We start from the raw sequence: 15575 nt of genomic DNA on the forward strand, positions 1-15575 counted from the left end.
AAAAAATTTTTATTTTTATGGCCGCATATCTTATTCTTCATAAACTTGCCGTGTTATATGGGAGAGTCATTTCATTCTGCTTGCCTCAGTTTCCTCATTGATATTGAGACAGGTTTGGACTAGATCATTAGTTTTCCTACTGTGGCCAGTGGGTTCTGTGGAGCTCACTCCTAGAGGTTGCTGAGGGAAATAATGTACGGGAGGCTTAGGGGAAAGATTTGTGAGGTCCACACACTTTGCTGAATCACAGCACCGGTTTTATTTATGTTCACTTTGTTTGTATGACTTACAAGGCTTGACAACCATTGGAGTAAATCAACCCTCAGATACATTTCAGTAACATGATATAAATCTATTTTAATAGCATTTTATAGTTTTCAAAGCTACTGAACAATTGATTGCACCAACATTTCCTAACAGATCACTGAGATTAGAAGGGAAGGTGTTGTTACTCCTGCTTTATCGATTTTGAAACTGAACTCAAAAAAGGTAAGTCAATTTTCCAACATCATACAGTAAAGTAATGGCAGAGGGGGACTAGGACAAAGTTCTTCTCACTCTTAGCTCCAGGATCTCTGTACGATACTACACTGACTGCCAGTTTCAGAATACACAAATTCAAGAATAATATGCATAAGGAACATTTACAGAATTTTCATGGCACTTTCAGTATTGGTTTTATTCCCTCCTCCAATTCCTTTCTCTATCACAACGGAATTTTAGGCCATTGACCTTCTATTCCACCACTCGTCTGTCAGTTTGTTGTTCTGTGATGGCTTACATGTTGTTGTGATGCTGGAAGCTATGCCACCAGTATCATAAAACCCAGCAGGGTCACCCATGGTGAATGGGTTTCAATGCAATATTGCAATGAAATATGCATAGACATGGAAGTAGAAAACTAAAAGATATGAACACATTTGGCATTTCTCAAACTGAAAGAATTGAAGAAAATAATTAAAGCCTTGAGTTGCAATATAAATTGATTCTGTAGGTACAATGTGGCAACAATTGTGAGGATGGTGCAGGACCAGGCAGTGTTTCATTCTGCTGTACATATGGTGTCTTTGAATCAAAATGACTCCAGTGCACCTAACAACAACAACTGCAGCATAGGCAAAATATTTAATGATGGAAGAAGCATCAAAGGGAGATGGAAGGAATACACAGAGTCACTGTATCAAAAAGAGTTGGTTGACATTCAACCATTTCTGGGGGTAGCAAGGAAGAAGCCCAAGCTGTACTGAAGGCATTGTAGAAAAGGAAGGCTCTAGGAATTGACTGAATACCAATTGAGATATGTCAACAAATGGGTGCAATGCTGGAAGTACTCACTTGCCTAGGCCAAAATATTTGAAGGATCTGGCCAATCAGCTGAAAGAGATCCTTATTTGTACCCATTCCAAACAAAGGTGATCCCACAGATTGTGAAATTATAGAATAATATCATTAATATCAATACAAGTTTAATTTTGCTGAAGAAAACTAAAGAATAATTGCAGCAATATAGTGACAGGTAACTGCCAGAAATTCAAGCCAGATTCTGAAGAGGACGTGGAATGAGGGGTATCATTGCTGAAGTCAGATGGATCTTGGCTGAGCACAGAGAATACAAGAAAGATGTTTACCTCTGTTTTCTCAACTATTCAAAAGGATTGGACTGTGTGAATAACAACAATTTATGGATAACATTGAGAAGAATGAGAATTCTAGGCACTTAATTGTGCTCATAAAGAACTTATAGACAGTCGTTTGAATGGAACAAGAAGAAACTAAGTGGCTTAAAATTGGAAAAGCGTGTATTAGGAATTGTATCTTCACCATATTTATTCAATCTGTATGCTGGGCAAGTAATCTGAGATGCTGGACTACACAAAGAACGAGGCATTAAGATTGAGGGAAGACTCATTGACAACCTATGATATGCAGATGACATAACCTAGCTTGCTGAAGGGGAAGAAGACTTGAAGCACTTACTGATGAAGATCAAAGACTATATCCTTCAAGTACAGATTATACCTCACCATGAAGAGAATAAAATTCCTCACAGCTGGACCAATAAACAACATCATAATAAATGGAGAAAAGATTCAAGTTGTCAATGATTTTATTTTCTTCAGAGTCACAATCAATGTCCATGAAAGCAGAAGCCAAGAAATCAAATGACATATTATACTCAGCAAATCTACTGCAAAAGACCTCATCAAAGTGTTCAAAAGGGAAGATGTTCCTTTGAGGACTAAGGTGTGCCTGCCCCAGTCATGGTATTTTCAATCACCTCATATGCATATGAAAGCTGGGTAATGAATAAGGAAGAGTGAAGAAGAATTTATGCCTTTGAATTATGGTGTTGAAAAAGAATATTGAATATACCATGCATTGCCAGAAGAACAAACAAATTTACTTTGGGGAAATATACAGCCAGAAGGATCCTTAGAAGCAAGGATGATGAGACTTCATTTCATGTGCTTTGGTTATGTTATCATGAGGGGCCAGTTCCCGGAGAAGGACATTGTGCTTGGTAAAGTAGAGGGTCAGTGAGAAAGGGGAAGACCCTCAATGAGATGGAGTGACACAGCTGCAATGAGGGCTCAACCATAGTAATGATTGGGAGAATGTGCCCAACTAGGTAGTGCTTTGTTTTGGTAACTGTGGGTCGGAGCTGAGGGTACCTAGCAACAGCAACAACATCCCTTCTATTACTTTTCAGAAATCACAAGGCTTCTTTTTAATTTTCTATTTTATTTCATGAGTACTCAAGGGTTGGGAGTCAATGATGTACTTAATGAAAGAAGATGCAGAAGATGGTCATGGGACCATCTCTGTTCATGGAGAAGACAGCAAAGACCCAGATATGTTTTGCCTTTGTCGCACCTCCAGCCTCATCTCTGTTGCTGTTGTTGTTGTTAGGTGCCATCAAGTTGGCTCTGACTCACAGTGACCCTATGTACAATAGAACGAAACAATGCCCTGTCCTGCATCATCCTCACAATACTTGATATGCTTAAGTCCATCATGGCGGCCATTATGTCAATCCAATATATCTAGCTGACCTTACCTTATCTTTCTCTCTCTCCATCTGTCTGTCCATCCATCCCATCCATCCGTCCATCCATCCATCCATCTATCCTTCTATCTATGGCATGAACTGCAAGGTGAATACAGTGGTGTAGTCAGTACATCATTTCCTCCTGCCTCCTTCCTATAAAAGTAAAGCAGCATCTGTTGAGTTTAGATTTTATATTTCCTGACAGAGCGAAAAATCAGTACATTGATGTCAGCATGAAATGGAAACAATGGTCACCCCATCTCACTATATGGGTTGTTGGCACTGTTACTGTACAGTCCTGGTCGGGGAGGAAGATCAGATCCAGCTAAGAGATTTTTCAGTTCATTATATTTTGCCTATTCAAGTTAGGCATAAGCAGTCTTCTTTTTCTTGCCTATCAGATAAGGAATAACGAAGTTCCTGAGAGGCTTAATGATCTGCAGGTCACAGGGCAAGCTAGTGGTGAAGTCACACTTTGACGTTCAGCCCAAGGTATTTCTTTTTTCCAGGTATAACCACTGCTAACATTTTATTATAGATTTTTCTAGATTTTTTTTCTATCTGCAAGCATACACACACATACATAATAAAACAAAAATGGAATATTATATATACTGTTTTGTGATCTGCTTTTTCACTTAACAATATCGTATGAACAACTTCCTAGGTCAATACAATTTAGCACTACATACTTACTTTTGTTGTTGTTGTTATGTGCCGTGAAGTGGGACCTGACTCATAGCGACCCCTCCATGGGTCTACTGCCTCGGAAACCCATGGAGGGGTTGCAATGAGTCGGGTCCGACTCCACGGCACATAGCAACAACAATAACAACATCACTACGGAAGTAGATTGCCCAACCTTCCTTCCGGCCTTCTGGTTAGCAGTCAAGTGCCTTAGGCACTATGCCACCAGGGCTCCCCATATTCACCCTTAGCCAATACATAAAAAGGTGTACTATACTTAACTAACCTCCTATAGGTGGGCACTAAGTATTTTAGGTAGATTCTCATGGTTGTATGGAACAAAAATCCCTACTTCTCAAGATATTAAAAAAAAAAAAAAAGGCAAAAAAGACCCACTCAGATTGCCTCAAGGAAAAGGAGAATGTATATAATGATGTATACAAATTAGAATTGAACTAGAAGTCCATCCACCAGAAAACAAACCCTAGAAATTTGGTACTCTTTCTGACACTCTGTCTCTCCTCTTTCTCCATGTCTCACTAATACCTGGGAGCTCTGGTGGCGTAGTGCCTAAGGCATTTGACTGCTAACTAAAAGGTGGTTCAAACCCACCAGCCACTCCCTGGAAGGAAGGTTGGGCAATCTACTTCCATAGTGATAGTTCCTTGGAAACCCAAGGAGGGGTTGCTATGAGTTGAATCTGATTCCATGGCAATGGTTGCATTTGCATTACCCTAATATCCTCTACTTCCTCAGAGTTTTTAACTTCCACTGCACATAGCTTTAACTTGGCTTGATCCAAACCCTTATATATAATAATCTTTTAGTTTCTGCCCTACTTCTGTCTACCCCAGTCAGTAAAAATTCAAAAAGTCTCATCTCATACCCAATGTACACCCTCTTGTACACTGTACTCTGGATTCCCTTGTGTAGAGACTAGAGAAGAAATGACAAGAGAGGAGAATGAAGACATAAGTCAGGGCCAGACCATACAGAAAGGCTCGTAAGTCATATTAAGAGTCTGAATTTTTAGTCAAGAGTAATAGGAAGTCACTAAAAAGTTTTAAGAAAGGAAGTGAAATAATCAAGTTTATGATTTAGCTGAATATAATTGTGCCTATAAGACCATAGTTAGCAGGAAGACCAGAAGGAAACCGTTGCAATAATTCAGATGGGAAATGATAGAGTCTAGGAAACAGCTCAGGTTTTTAACTTGGGCAACTGGGTCTGTGCTGTGGCCATCCACTGAAATCAGGAACCCTGGAGAACTGGTCAGAAGCTTCTTTGCCAGTGAGTTTACAGCCAGTTCCAGAACCATAGAAGCTTTTTTGGTTGTAGAGAAAATTGTCCATCACTTCACTAAGTCTGTGAAGAGCTTCATCTGACAACCTCAGAATCTTTGTACATTCTCAAATTCTGTGCAAGAGCTGTGTGGGGAATATAATTGTCTTGAGTCTTTGTGTGTCTGTGTGTGTTTTGGGTGAAAGTTTACAGAGCAAATTCATTTTCCATACAACAGTTCATACACATGTTGTTTTATGACATTGCTTACAATCCCCATAATGTAACAGCTCTCTTCCCACTTCCTCCCTGTGCTTACCTTTCCCCGTGTCCTTCTTTCCTAAGCATTCCTACCCTCTGAGTGCTCTCTCTGTGCAGATACTGACCTTCTGATCCCCCATGGTTGGTTGTTCTAAGGAGTGGACCTACCTCGTGTAAATGTTCACCTTATGCACTTGCCTATTGTTTAGTGGGAACCCACAGGAATGAATTCAATTACAGTCCCGAAGTGTGAGTGTGGGCCACCCCAGTGCATTTTCCATTTCCTATAGTACTGCAATGATTTCTGAAAAGCCTTACTTTACCATGGTGGTAGTGCTGACAAAGTTAACTCACAGAGAAAAAAGCCTCGATCAATCAAAGCATCTATCTGGCCATCTGGCATCACTGTATGGGTAGATGGTTCCCAAATCAGAGAGCTTTGGGAGGGGAGAGCTTTCTGAAATTATTTGGCTAAAAAACCCCCAAAACACACTTTGCCTCTCATTTTCCCTGCAGAAATGTGTCTTTTCCCCAAGTTATTCAGTCTGGTGAGGCCCACCCACCTCTATAGCACCCAACTGAAAGGAGCATATTTCATTCAAAAGGCTTACACCAATGACAAGGAAGCAGCCAGTGTGAAAAACGCTGATGAGGGTTCCACTTCCTTCTCTTCTCTCAACTAGTTCCTGCTCTCCACCCTCAACTGAATCCTTATTATCTCTCCTTCCATTGGTGGACAAGTTTCCTAATTAGTCTCCTTTTTTTTTTTTTGGCCTAGTTTTTCTCTAGTTCATCCTCTCAGTTGTTTATAATAAGGAGCTCTGGTGATGTTGTGGTTAAAGCATTGGGCTGCTAACCAAAAGGTTGGTGGTTTGAACCCACCAGCCAGTCTGTGGGAGAAAGATGAGGCTGTCTGCTTCCATAAAGATTTACAGCCCTGGAAATCCTATGGGGGCAGTTCTACTCTGTCCTGTTGAGTAGCTATGAGTTGGAATCTACTCGATGGCAGTAGGTTTGGTGCTTTGGTTGTTTACAGAAATATCTTTATAAATCATAAAAAGGACTCTGTTATTCCTTTGTTTGAAGCTTTTTGATGGCTCTCTGTCACCTACAGGATAAAGGTTAAACTTCCTTTATGGCATCCAAGAATGCCCTGTGTCTTGAACATTATTTGTTGCCCTGTTTCCTTTGACCCCCTCATTCAGAGGCTCAAACTTAATGTACCTTCTTGTTGGGGTCCACACCTCTGTATCTCCATTCCTATTGCACCCTCTGCCTGCCATGGGCCCCTCATTCTCAGCATCTTTCACCCTTTATCAACAAACACTTTGGTCCAGGACTTCTCCGCTGTGAAAACTTTCCTGAAAACTTTTCCTCAGCGGATCCCTCCTTGTGCCTCCATGGTTATTCACATGGACTTCTCTCCTGGCTCCCGTGACAGGTCATCACACCTAATTTCTTATATGTCTGTCTCTTCTTAGTTCAGTATAATTTCCCTATTGAAGTTCAAGTTCATGTATGCTCAGTGTTTTGTTCATGCTAATATTGTCAACACCCTCCTGGCACTTGATAGGTGCTTAGTCAGTGTTTTTTGAATTGATGAATAAACCTTGCTGACTTATCTGTGTTGTCAGTGAATGTGGGTGACAGGGACCATGATGAACACAGAGACTGAGACATCATTTTGCTAATGTCTTTGAGTTGGTCTCAGTGATGCCTGGTAGAGATTTGTTTCCTTCTCCAGCATACATGATGGCACTGTGACCTTTAGACTGTCATATCCCTTCTCAGCACCTCAGATTCTCAGTAATGAAATGTGGGGGCAGTCTAGAGTGATGAGGTGGGGACAATGCCATGGGCTTCACCATAAGGCATGCCTCGGCTGGCAGCCTGCCCCTTCCTCTTTTGTTACCTGGGGAAAGTCCTTTGATTTCCTTTATTTTTCCTTTCTGTAAACTGGGAAGCATAACATTTACTTGATGGGGTAGTGTAAGCAGTAAATATGATAATGTTTGTAAAGTGCCCAGCACATAGTTGACATTCAGTAAACTTGGCTCCTTTCCCATTATACTGAAAATGATTCTTTCCCCATCTGCCCTTCCTATCCCAAGGGGTTATTTACCAAGACATGTGTAAAATGTAAAATGTTATTCAAAAGAAGAAGAGTTTTCCTTTGACAAGCTTGCTTATTTTTGTTTCAATGCCCTGGTGTGAATTGAGCAAGTGGACCAGAGGCTTGAGGCTGGGTCAGAGGGTTCAGAAATAAGGCTGGATCTGGGTCAAAAGGAGGGCGACCTGGTGAGTCATGGGCAACAGCGTGACTGTGAACCCTCCTTCTTTTTAGAGGAAATTTTGGGTTTAATAAAAACATGCTTTTGCAATATCCTCTGATCTTGTGGAAAGAGGTCCCATGAATCTCAGGGAAAAACCCTAAGCTGGAACATTTTCCCCTTACATGCAAGTCAGGTGTTCTATCAGGAACAAACTGCCTTCTCTTTACAGCACTGACCCGGTTAGTGTGGCAGCCTCTTTTTAAAGAAGACCTTCCTTTTCCTAATATTTAATCACTTCTTTATTTTCTATCAGTAAGGGTTCAACTATTTTTGCAGTAAGTTATTGTCTGTTTCATTTTTCATGCTTATTATTATATTAACTTCATGCATTATTCTCAGTGTCTCACATACTGACTATCCAGTGTTCTTACCTAAACTCTTCAGTGTCCAACCATGAATTCACACCCTCTGGGAGCAGAACTTGAGCCTCAGTGTGGGTGACGCTGGGGAAACATTGTGTTTGCAGGTGAAGTCTTTCTTCACCTGTGTAACTCATATGAGTTACACAAACTTCAATGTCTTCTCTTCAATCTTCATACTGGAAAGGACCAGACTCAAAGAGTCACAATGTCATGGGTCTTCTGCCTATCTCAACTTTTCCTGCTGTGTTTACTGGTCTCTCATGTCCAAGCCTAATTTAAGAATTAGCATGGGGAATTGTATTGGACGTGCCTGTGGAAACAGAACAGATATTTTGCTGGTAGTGTTAGAGTTCCAGTGGGAGTTATTAAACAGTTTCTAAGTGCAAATTCTCTATCTCACACACATGAAGATATCCACATTTCTCTTCTTTCCAAATTCTTCAAGACCACAGAGAACACAAATCCACTTATTCTGTGATTTTTTGAGTTTTGGGAAAATTTCTCTATCAAAACATCTAATGTCATTTGATCATGCATTCTCAATGTGGGTAATATTTCCTCCAAGGTGGCAAAAATTATTTCTTGGAGTTGTAGTTGTTGTTGTTAGATGCTGTTGAGTCACCTCTGACTCATAACGATTCTACGCACATCAGAACGAAACACTGCCCTGTCCCACGCCAGCTCCATGATCCTTGCTATACTTGAGCCCATCACTGCTACTGTGTCAATCCATCTCGTTGAGGGCCTACCCCTCTTTTGTCAACCCTCCACCTTACCAAGCATGACATCCTTCTCCAGGGAATGATCCCTTCTCACAACATGACCAAAGTAGGTGACACAAAGTCTGGCCATTCTCACTTCCAAGGAGCATTCCAGCTGCACTTCCTCCAGGACAGATTTGTTAGAATTCAGCATTCTTTGTCAGCATTACAACTCAAAAGCATCAACTCTTCTTCAGTCTTATTTTTCATTGTCCAGTTCTCACATGCATATGAGGCAATTGAAAATACCATGGCTTATGTCAGGCGCACCTTAGTCCTCAAGGAGACATCTTTGCTCTTCAGCACTTGAAAGAGGTCCTTTGTAGCTGATTTGCCCAGTGACAGATGGCACATAGCAACAACAACAACAACAACAACAACAACAACAACACATGTCATCTGATATCCTGACTGCTGCTCCCACTGGTGTCGATTGTAGAAGCAAGCAATGTGAAATTTCTGACAACTTCAATCTTTTCTCCATTTATCATGATGCTGCTTATAGGTCCAGTTTTGAGGACTTTTGTTTTCTTTATATTGAGATGTAACCCATACTGCAGACTGTATTCTTCAATTGTCATCAATAAGTGCTTCAAGTGACCCTGACTTTCAGCAAGCAAAGTTGTGTTATCAGCGTATTGCAGGTTGTTAATGATTTTTCCTCCAATCCTGAAGCCACGTTCTTCTTCATATAGTCCAGCTTCTTGGATTATTTGCTCAGCATACAGATTGAATAAGTATGGTGAAAGGATACAGCTCTGACACACTTCCTTCTTGATTTTAAACCATTCCATGTCCCCTTATTCTGTTTAAAAGACAGCCTCTTGGTCTATGTATAGGTTCCTCATAAGTACAATTAAGTGTTCTGCAATTCCCATTCTTCTCAATGTTGTCCATAATTTGTTATGCTCCACACAATCAACTGCTTTTGCATAGTCAATGAAACACAAGGAAACATCTGTCTGGTATTCTTTGCTTTGAGCCAAGATCCATCTGACATCAGCAATGATAACCCTCGTTCCACGTCTTCTGAATCCAGCTTGCATTTTTGGAAGTTCCCTGTCAATATACTGCTGCAGCCATTTCTTTTTTTCTTTTTAAATTGTGATTTGGGTGAAAATTTACAGAGCAAATTCACTTTCCCTACACCATTTCACATACACTTTGTCTCATGACATTGACCACAATTCACCACAATGCAACAGCTCTCCTCCCACTTCCTCCCAACAGTCACCTCTTCCTGTGTCCATCTCTCCATGCACCCCTGCTCCCTGAGCTGTCTCCCTGTATAAACAGCCCTTCTTTCTCCCATGATTGTTCTCTCCAAAGAGTGTATTTACCTCAGTTAAATGTTCAATTCCTATGCCTGTCTTTTGCTGCAACCGTTTTTGAATTATCTCAGCAAGGTTTGACTTGCATGTGATATTAATGATATTGTTTGATAATTTCCACATTCTGTGGGATCACCTCTTGTGGTAGTTAAATTTGTATGTCAGCTTTGCTGGGCCTGGTTGAGTGGCTGGGCAGCTGGTGGTAAGTTATTCCTCACAATGAGACTAGCAATCAACTCCATGGTTGGATCTACCACAAACAGCTGAATAGCTGCTTTTGGGATGTGGTCTGATTCCTGTATATAAGGAGAAGCTTTGGGGATAGTGTCTAGGTTTTGGCATGCTTGGACCCTGCACGTAGCCATGTCATTGTTCAGCAGCCTGCCATGCTCTGCCGACCTTGGGACTTACAATGGACTTGAATTAATGGCTGCTGTATGGTTTGGTTAATATTGGTACTGTGCCATTTTGTTTGTCAACCTTGGTCTTACTAGCCTCAGCAGCCAGTAGCTGCCTGAGCAAGGAGATGCCTCTAGCTTCAGTGGGCTGGGAGCAAGAGGCAGAGCTGAAGCCCAAGGTTGAGGGCCTTTCACCCAGCCCCTAGAGCCCAGCACTTTGAACTTGGACTTAAACCCTCCAAACTATAAGAGAATAAACTCCTGTTTGTTCAGCCATCTCATTTGTGGTATATTCTTGTCAGAGTGGCACTAGGTAACCAGAACACCTCTCTTTGGAATGGGTACAAATATGGATCTCTTCCAGTCAGTTGGCCAGGTAGCTTTCTTCCAAATCTACTGGCATAGCTGAGTGAGTGCTCAATATCATTAGTCATTAAAAAACCCACCCCCTGCCCCAAGAGTCTTCAGACTTTAGTAAAGCACTCACTTGTTTAGTACCATACATAAGCAGATGTGAATTTTGTCATTAGTGTCTTCCTTGTTTTGCCCAGGCTACCATGCTGAGATGTTATATCCTTCTCTACCTGGGTCCCTTGAGCTACATCTACCCTTCAGGCCCATTCACTGAAGGTTTCCTGTTCCACATGGTGGTGAAGGTTGCGTGCCAACTTGGCTGGGCCTGATTTTGAGTGGCTGGGCAGCTGGATATAGTATTCCCCATGATGAGACTGGTCATCAACTCCATGGTGGAATCTGCTGTGAGCAACTGAGTAGCTGCTTTTGGGATGTTGTCTGCTTCCAGTATATAAAGAGACACTTTGAGCAAGATCTAGCTTTTTGGGATGCTTAGACCCTGCATTTAGCTGAGTCTTTATTCAGCAGTCTGCCATGTTGCCCGCTGACCTTGAGACTGTTTCTGGACTTGAACTAGTGTCCTGTAGTGTTGCTTGATAATCTTGGGACTGGGCCATTTTACTTGTTGACCTTGGGTTTGTTAGCCTCAGCAGCCAGCAGCTGCCCAAGTTAAGAGACACCTCCAGCTCCAGTGGGCCAGGAGCAAGAGGCAGAGCTGAAACCGAAGGTTAAGGGGCCTTTACCCAGCCCCAGAGCTGGCACTATAACTCAGACTTCTAGCCTCCTAAACTGTAAGAGAATAAATCCCTGTTTGTAGTATTTTCTGTTAGAGAGGCATTAGAGAACCAAAAAAGTATATGGTACCAAAAGAGTGGGGTGCTAATCTAATAAATACCTACAATGCAGAAACAGGAGGGCAGTGTGTACTTGACCTGTGATCCCTGTGCTGAGACCACGGCCAAGAGACTGGCAGAGATACTGGCAGCAGAGCCAAGAGATGTGCATGAGACAGATTGACAGGTTTACCAGCTCACAGATTAGAAGTCTGAATGCCTTTGACCAGGAAGCTTCCTGGTGGAGTGGGTTGCCTTTGGACACTAATTGGTAGAAGAGACCAGCATGAGCTGGAGTAGCAGGCTTGCTGGCTCATGGACCAGAAAGTTGAATGCTTTTGAGCAGGTGGATAATCAAAACAAACATCTTCTCCACTCTGGGATGACACCTGGTGCTTTCTAAGAGTCAGCTAGACCATTGGAAATTAATCCCTAGAGAGATAGTGTTGATAGTGGACCACTCTCCCCTTTCTATCCAGTATGTATGCTCACATTGCTTTAACTTTCTGAGCAGAATCGAACTTGTGAAGCCGTGGCAATGTGTCTATCTTGCCTCCATGAACTGACTTTTGGAATATTTAGGAGCAGGAATTTCAGGCCAGTATCAAAGTGAGGAACAGTGATACAACTGACTGGTAGGGGCTGTGTTTTACAACAAGTTTTCCTTGCCTGTGATTTTGTCCTAAATCACTCTATGCAAATGACCCTTTACTTCCCTTCCCTTCCATTGGTCCAGCCACCCATACAGCAGAGACTGCATGAGAGAGAAGCCTGCGATGTTGTTGCTGTTGTTATTTGCCATTGAGTCGGACCCGACTCATAGCAATCCCTCCTTGGGTTTCCAAGGTGGTATCACTGTGGAAGTAGATTGCCCCACCTTCCTTCTGAGGAGTGGCTGGTGGGTTTAACAGTCAAGTGCCTTAGGCACTATGCTACCAGAGCTCCTGCCTGAGATGTTACAGGTCAATCAATGTGTCCAATTCAAATTTTAGTGGATTACCAATTTCAACTACTTGCTTGACAATGTATAAGTTGTTAGGGGATCAAATGAAGTTTAATTTTATTTTTAAATTTCCTTTAACAGATTTAAAAGGAGATGTTAAAGACCAGGCTAGAGAGAAGAATGAAGAGGAATTTGGGATGGGTTGACTTGTGGATGATTGGTCCCTCAATCATGGAAAGGAAGCTTTTCTTAAGCCTTTGCGTCCCATGGGCACATGAGCCAGGCGCGTTCTAGTGATGCAAACAAGAGAGGATTCCTTTTTCCCTGGAGCGATGTCCAGGAATGAACTGGTATAAAATGATGCCAACATTCTTAGAAGGACCAAAGCCTTGTAGTATGTACTCCTGGGTTAGGTGATAAGGATAACCAAGGACTTTTCTTAACATTACAACAGAGGAGAAATTTTTATGGATTTATTTTATTTATAAATACTTATTTATTTATTTATTTTATGTTGCCCTCAAATCCTGTTGTAAGAGGCAATAGTAGTAAAATATGCACTTAGCTGAGAGTCAGATCTAGCTTTGTCTCTGCCATTAATTAGTTAGGAAACCTGTGATAAAAGAGGAAACTTCTCCCAGCTTCTGCAGGGGAAACCTGGAAGCTTCCTTAAACAACAACAACAACAACAAAAGAACAAACAATGGAACCTGAATATTTCCAGATTGGCAATGGAAAACAAATTTCCACATAGGGAGAACTGGCTGGATTTTCAGCCTTGGCTCCTGGGTCCTGGAGATTATTTTACTAATTTTTGCTTGGGCTACACATGGTATAGCTGCAACTCAAGAACCAAACACCGAATCAGTTGCTGTCTAGTTAATTCCAACTCATGGCAACACCATGTATTGCAGAGAACTACATTTGATGGGGCTTTTAATGCTGGATACTTCTGGAAGCAGCTCTCAAGGCCTTTCCTTGAGGCACCTCTGGGTGGGTTCAAACAGCCAGCTTTTTGGTTAGTGGTCAAGCGATTCATCATTTGCACCCCCCAGGGACTCCTACAACTCAAGGACAGAGCAGTCATTTCTCTCAGTCTCCATTTCCGTGCCTGTAGAAGATGCTTGGGTGATACAAATATCATAACCAGAAACCAAACCTGTTGCTGTTGAGTTGACTCTGACTCATAGTGACCCTACAGGGCAAAGTAGAACTATCCCATAGGGTTTCCAAGCTGTAAATCTTTGCGGAAGCAAACGGCCACATCTTTCTTTCAGAGAGCAGCTAATGGGTTTCAACTGGCAGCCAAGTGTTTAACTTCTGCACCACAAGGGCTCCTGATATAAACATCAGAATCTCTAAAAAGGCTGACAATTTATGGACTTCAGATTTTAAATTGTCAACAATCTCCCAGGAGACACCCCTGTATGAATGATTGTCTTAATCCCACATTATTATAGCACTCTGCTATGGGAAAAGGATAAAGCTTTGACCTCAAAGAGCCATATTGTTTGAGGCCTTCTGTTGCATTGTGTAAAAACTCTTCAGTTCTGACTTCCCAGTCTGGACTTCATGGCATCGATTCCTCCTTTGGAAGCTCCAAGTCTTCTCTTTAGTCTCTTCATGGCTGACTTCATCTCCTGGTTCCTCAGGGTATAGATCAAGGGGTTCAGAAGAGGGGAGATGATGGTGAAGATGATGGAGATGGCTCTGTCCATGGGGAGGGCAGTGAAGGGCCTGGCATAGACATAGATGCAGGGCACAAAGTGCAGGGTCACCACAGTGATGTGGGCTGTGCAGGTAGACATGGCTTTCCTCTTGCCTTCCCCAGTGTGAGACCTCAGCATCAACAAGATGACAGTGTAGGACACCAGGAGAAGCACGAACCACAGGGTGCTGATCAGACCATTGTTGGAAATCATCAGGAGCTCGATAGCAAAGGTGTCAGTGCAGGCAAGTTTGAGGACCTGAGGGACATCACAGTAGAAGCCATCAATGATATTGGGTCCACAAAAGGGGAGTGGGAGCAATAAGAAAATCTGCATGATGGAGTGAGCAAAGCCCCCCATCCAGGAGGCCGCAATGAGTGCAGTGCACCGCCCCCTACTCACGATGGTCACATAGTGCAGGGGCTTGGAGATGGCCATGTAACGATCAAATGCCATCACAGACAGAGAAAAAACATCTGCCCCACCAAGAAGGTGAAAGAAAAACATCTGTGTGATACAGCCATTGAAGGAGATGGTCTTTCTTCTTGAAAGAAGGTCTACTAGGATCATTGGAGTGGTGATGGAGGAGAAGCAGATGTCCAAGACAGAGAGATTGCAGAGTAGGAAGTACATGGGAGTATGAAGGCGAGACTCACAGGTGACAGTGACCATGATGGCAATGTTTGCTAACACAGTTGTCACGTAAACTATAGATAAAAAGAAAAATAAGAGCAAGCTCAGCTCTTGAGACTGGGTTAGTCCCCAGAAAATAAATTCAGGCACCCTGGTATAATTCCCCAGGGCCATTGAATGGTTTCCTTCTCCATGAACACCTTTGAAGGAAATAATAATATTACTAAGACAATGAAATCAAGTAAAGGTTGATCTTTTTAATAGAAATTGAAAATGCAAAAATATGTTTATTTTTGGCAACATATCTTGTTCTTCATGAGCTTGCTGTGTTACATGGGACAGTCATTTAGTTCTACTTGCCTCCGTTATGTCATTGATTACACAGAGAGGTTTGCACTATATTATTAGTTTTCCTACTGTGGCCAGTGGGTTTTGTAGATCTCACTCCTAGAGGTTTTTGAGGGAGACAATATAAGGGAGGCTTAGGGGAAGGATTTGCAGGGCCACATACTTTGCTGAATCAGAGCAGTCTGGTTTTATTCATGTTCACTTTGTATGGCTTACAAGGCTTGAAAACCATTGCAGTAAATCAATCCTCACATACCTTTCAGTAACAACATGATATAGATCTATTTTAATA

At 42.0% G+C, this 15575-nt stretch overlaps 1 protein-coding gene across 1 annotated transcript; it reads right to left on the minus strand.

Moving 5' to 3' along the window:
- Nucleotides 1-14137: 14137 nt before the first annotated feature.
- On the minus strand, nucleotides 14138-15109 carry LOC103210542 (olfactory receptor 4D11-like). The gene has a single exon (XM_007956458.1). It carries the CDS (start codon nucleotides 15107-15109, stop codon nucleotides 14138-14140), a length of 972 nt encoding a protein of 323 aa, XP_007954649.1.
- Between the last annotated feature and the right edge of the window lie 466 nt (nucleotides 15110-15575).

The sequence above is a fragment of the Orycteropus afer genome, unplaced genomic scaffold (assembly GCF_000298275.1).
Source record: "Orycteropus afer afer isolate SDZICR_OR568_19922 unplaced genomic scaffold, OryAfe1.0 scaffold00622, whole genome shotgun sequence".
NCBI lineage: Eukaryota > Metazoa > Chordata > Mammalia > Tubulidentata > Orycteropodidae > Orycteropus > Orycteropus afer.

Coding starts and splice junctions, on each gene's coding strand:
- LOC103210542 (XM_007956458.1), bottom strand. CDS start 15,109: ATGGCCCTGGGGAATTATACCAGGGTGCCTGAATTTATTTTCTGGGGA.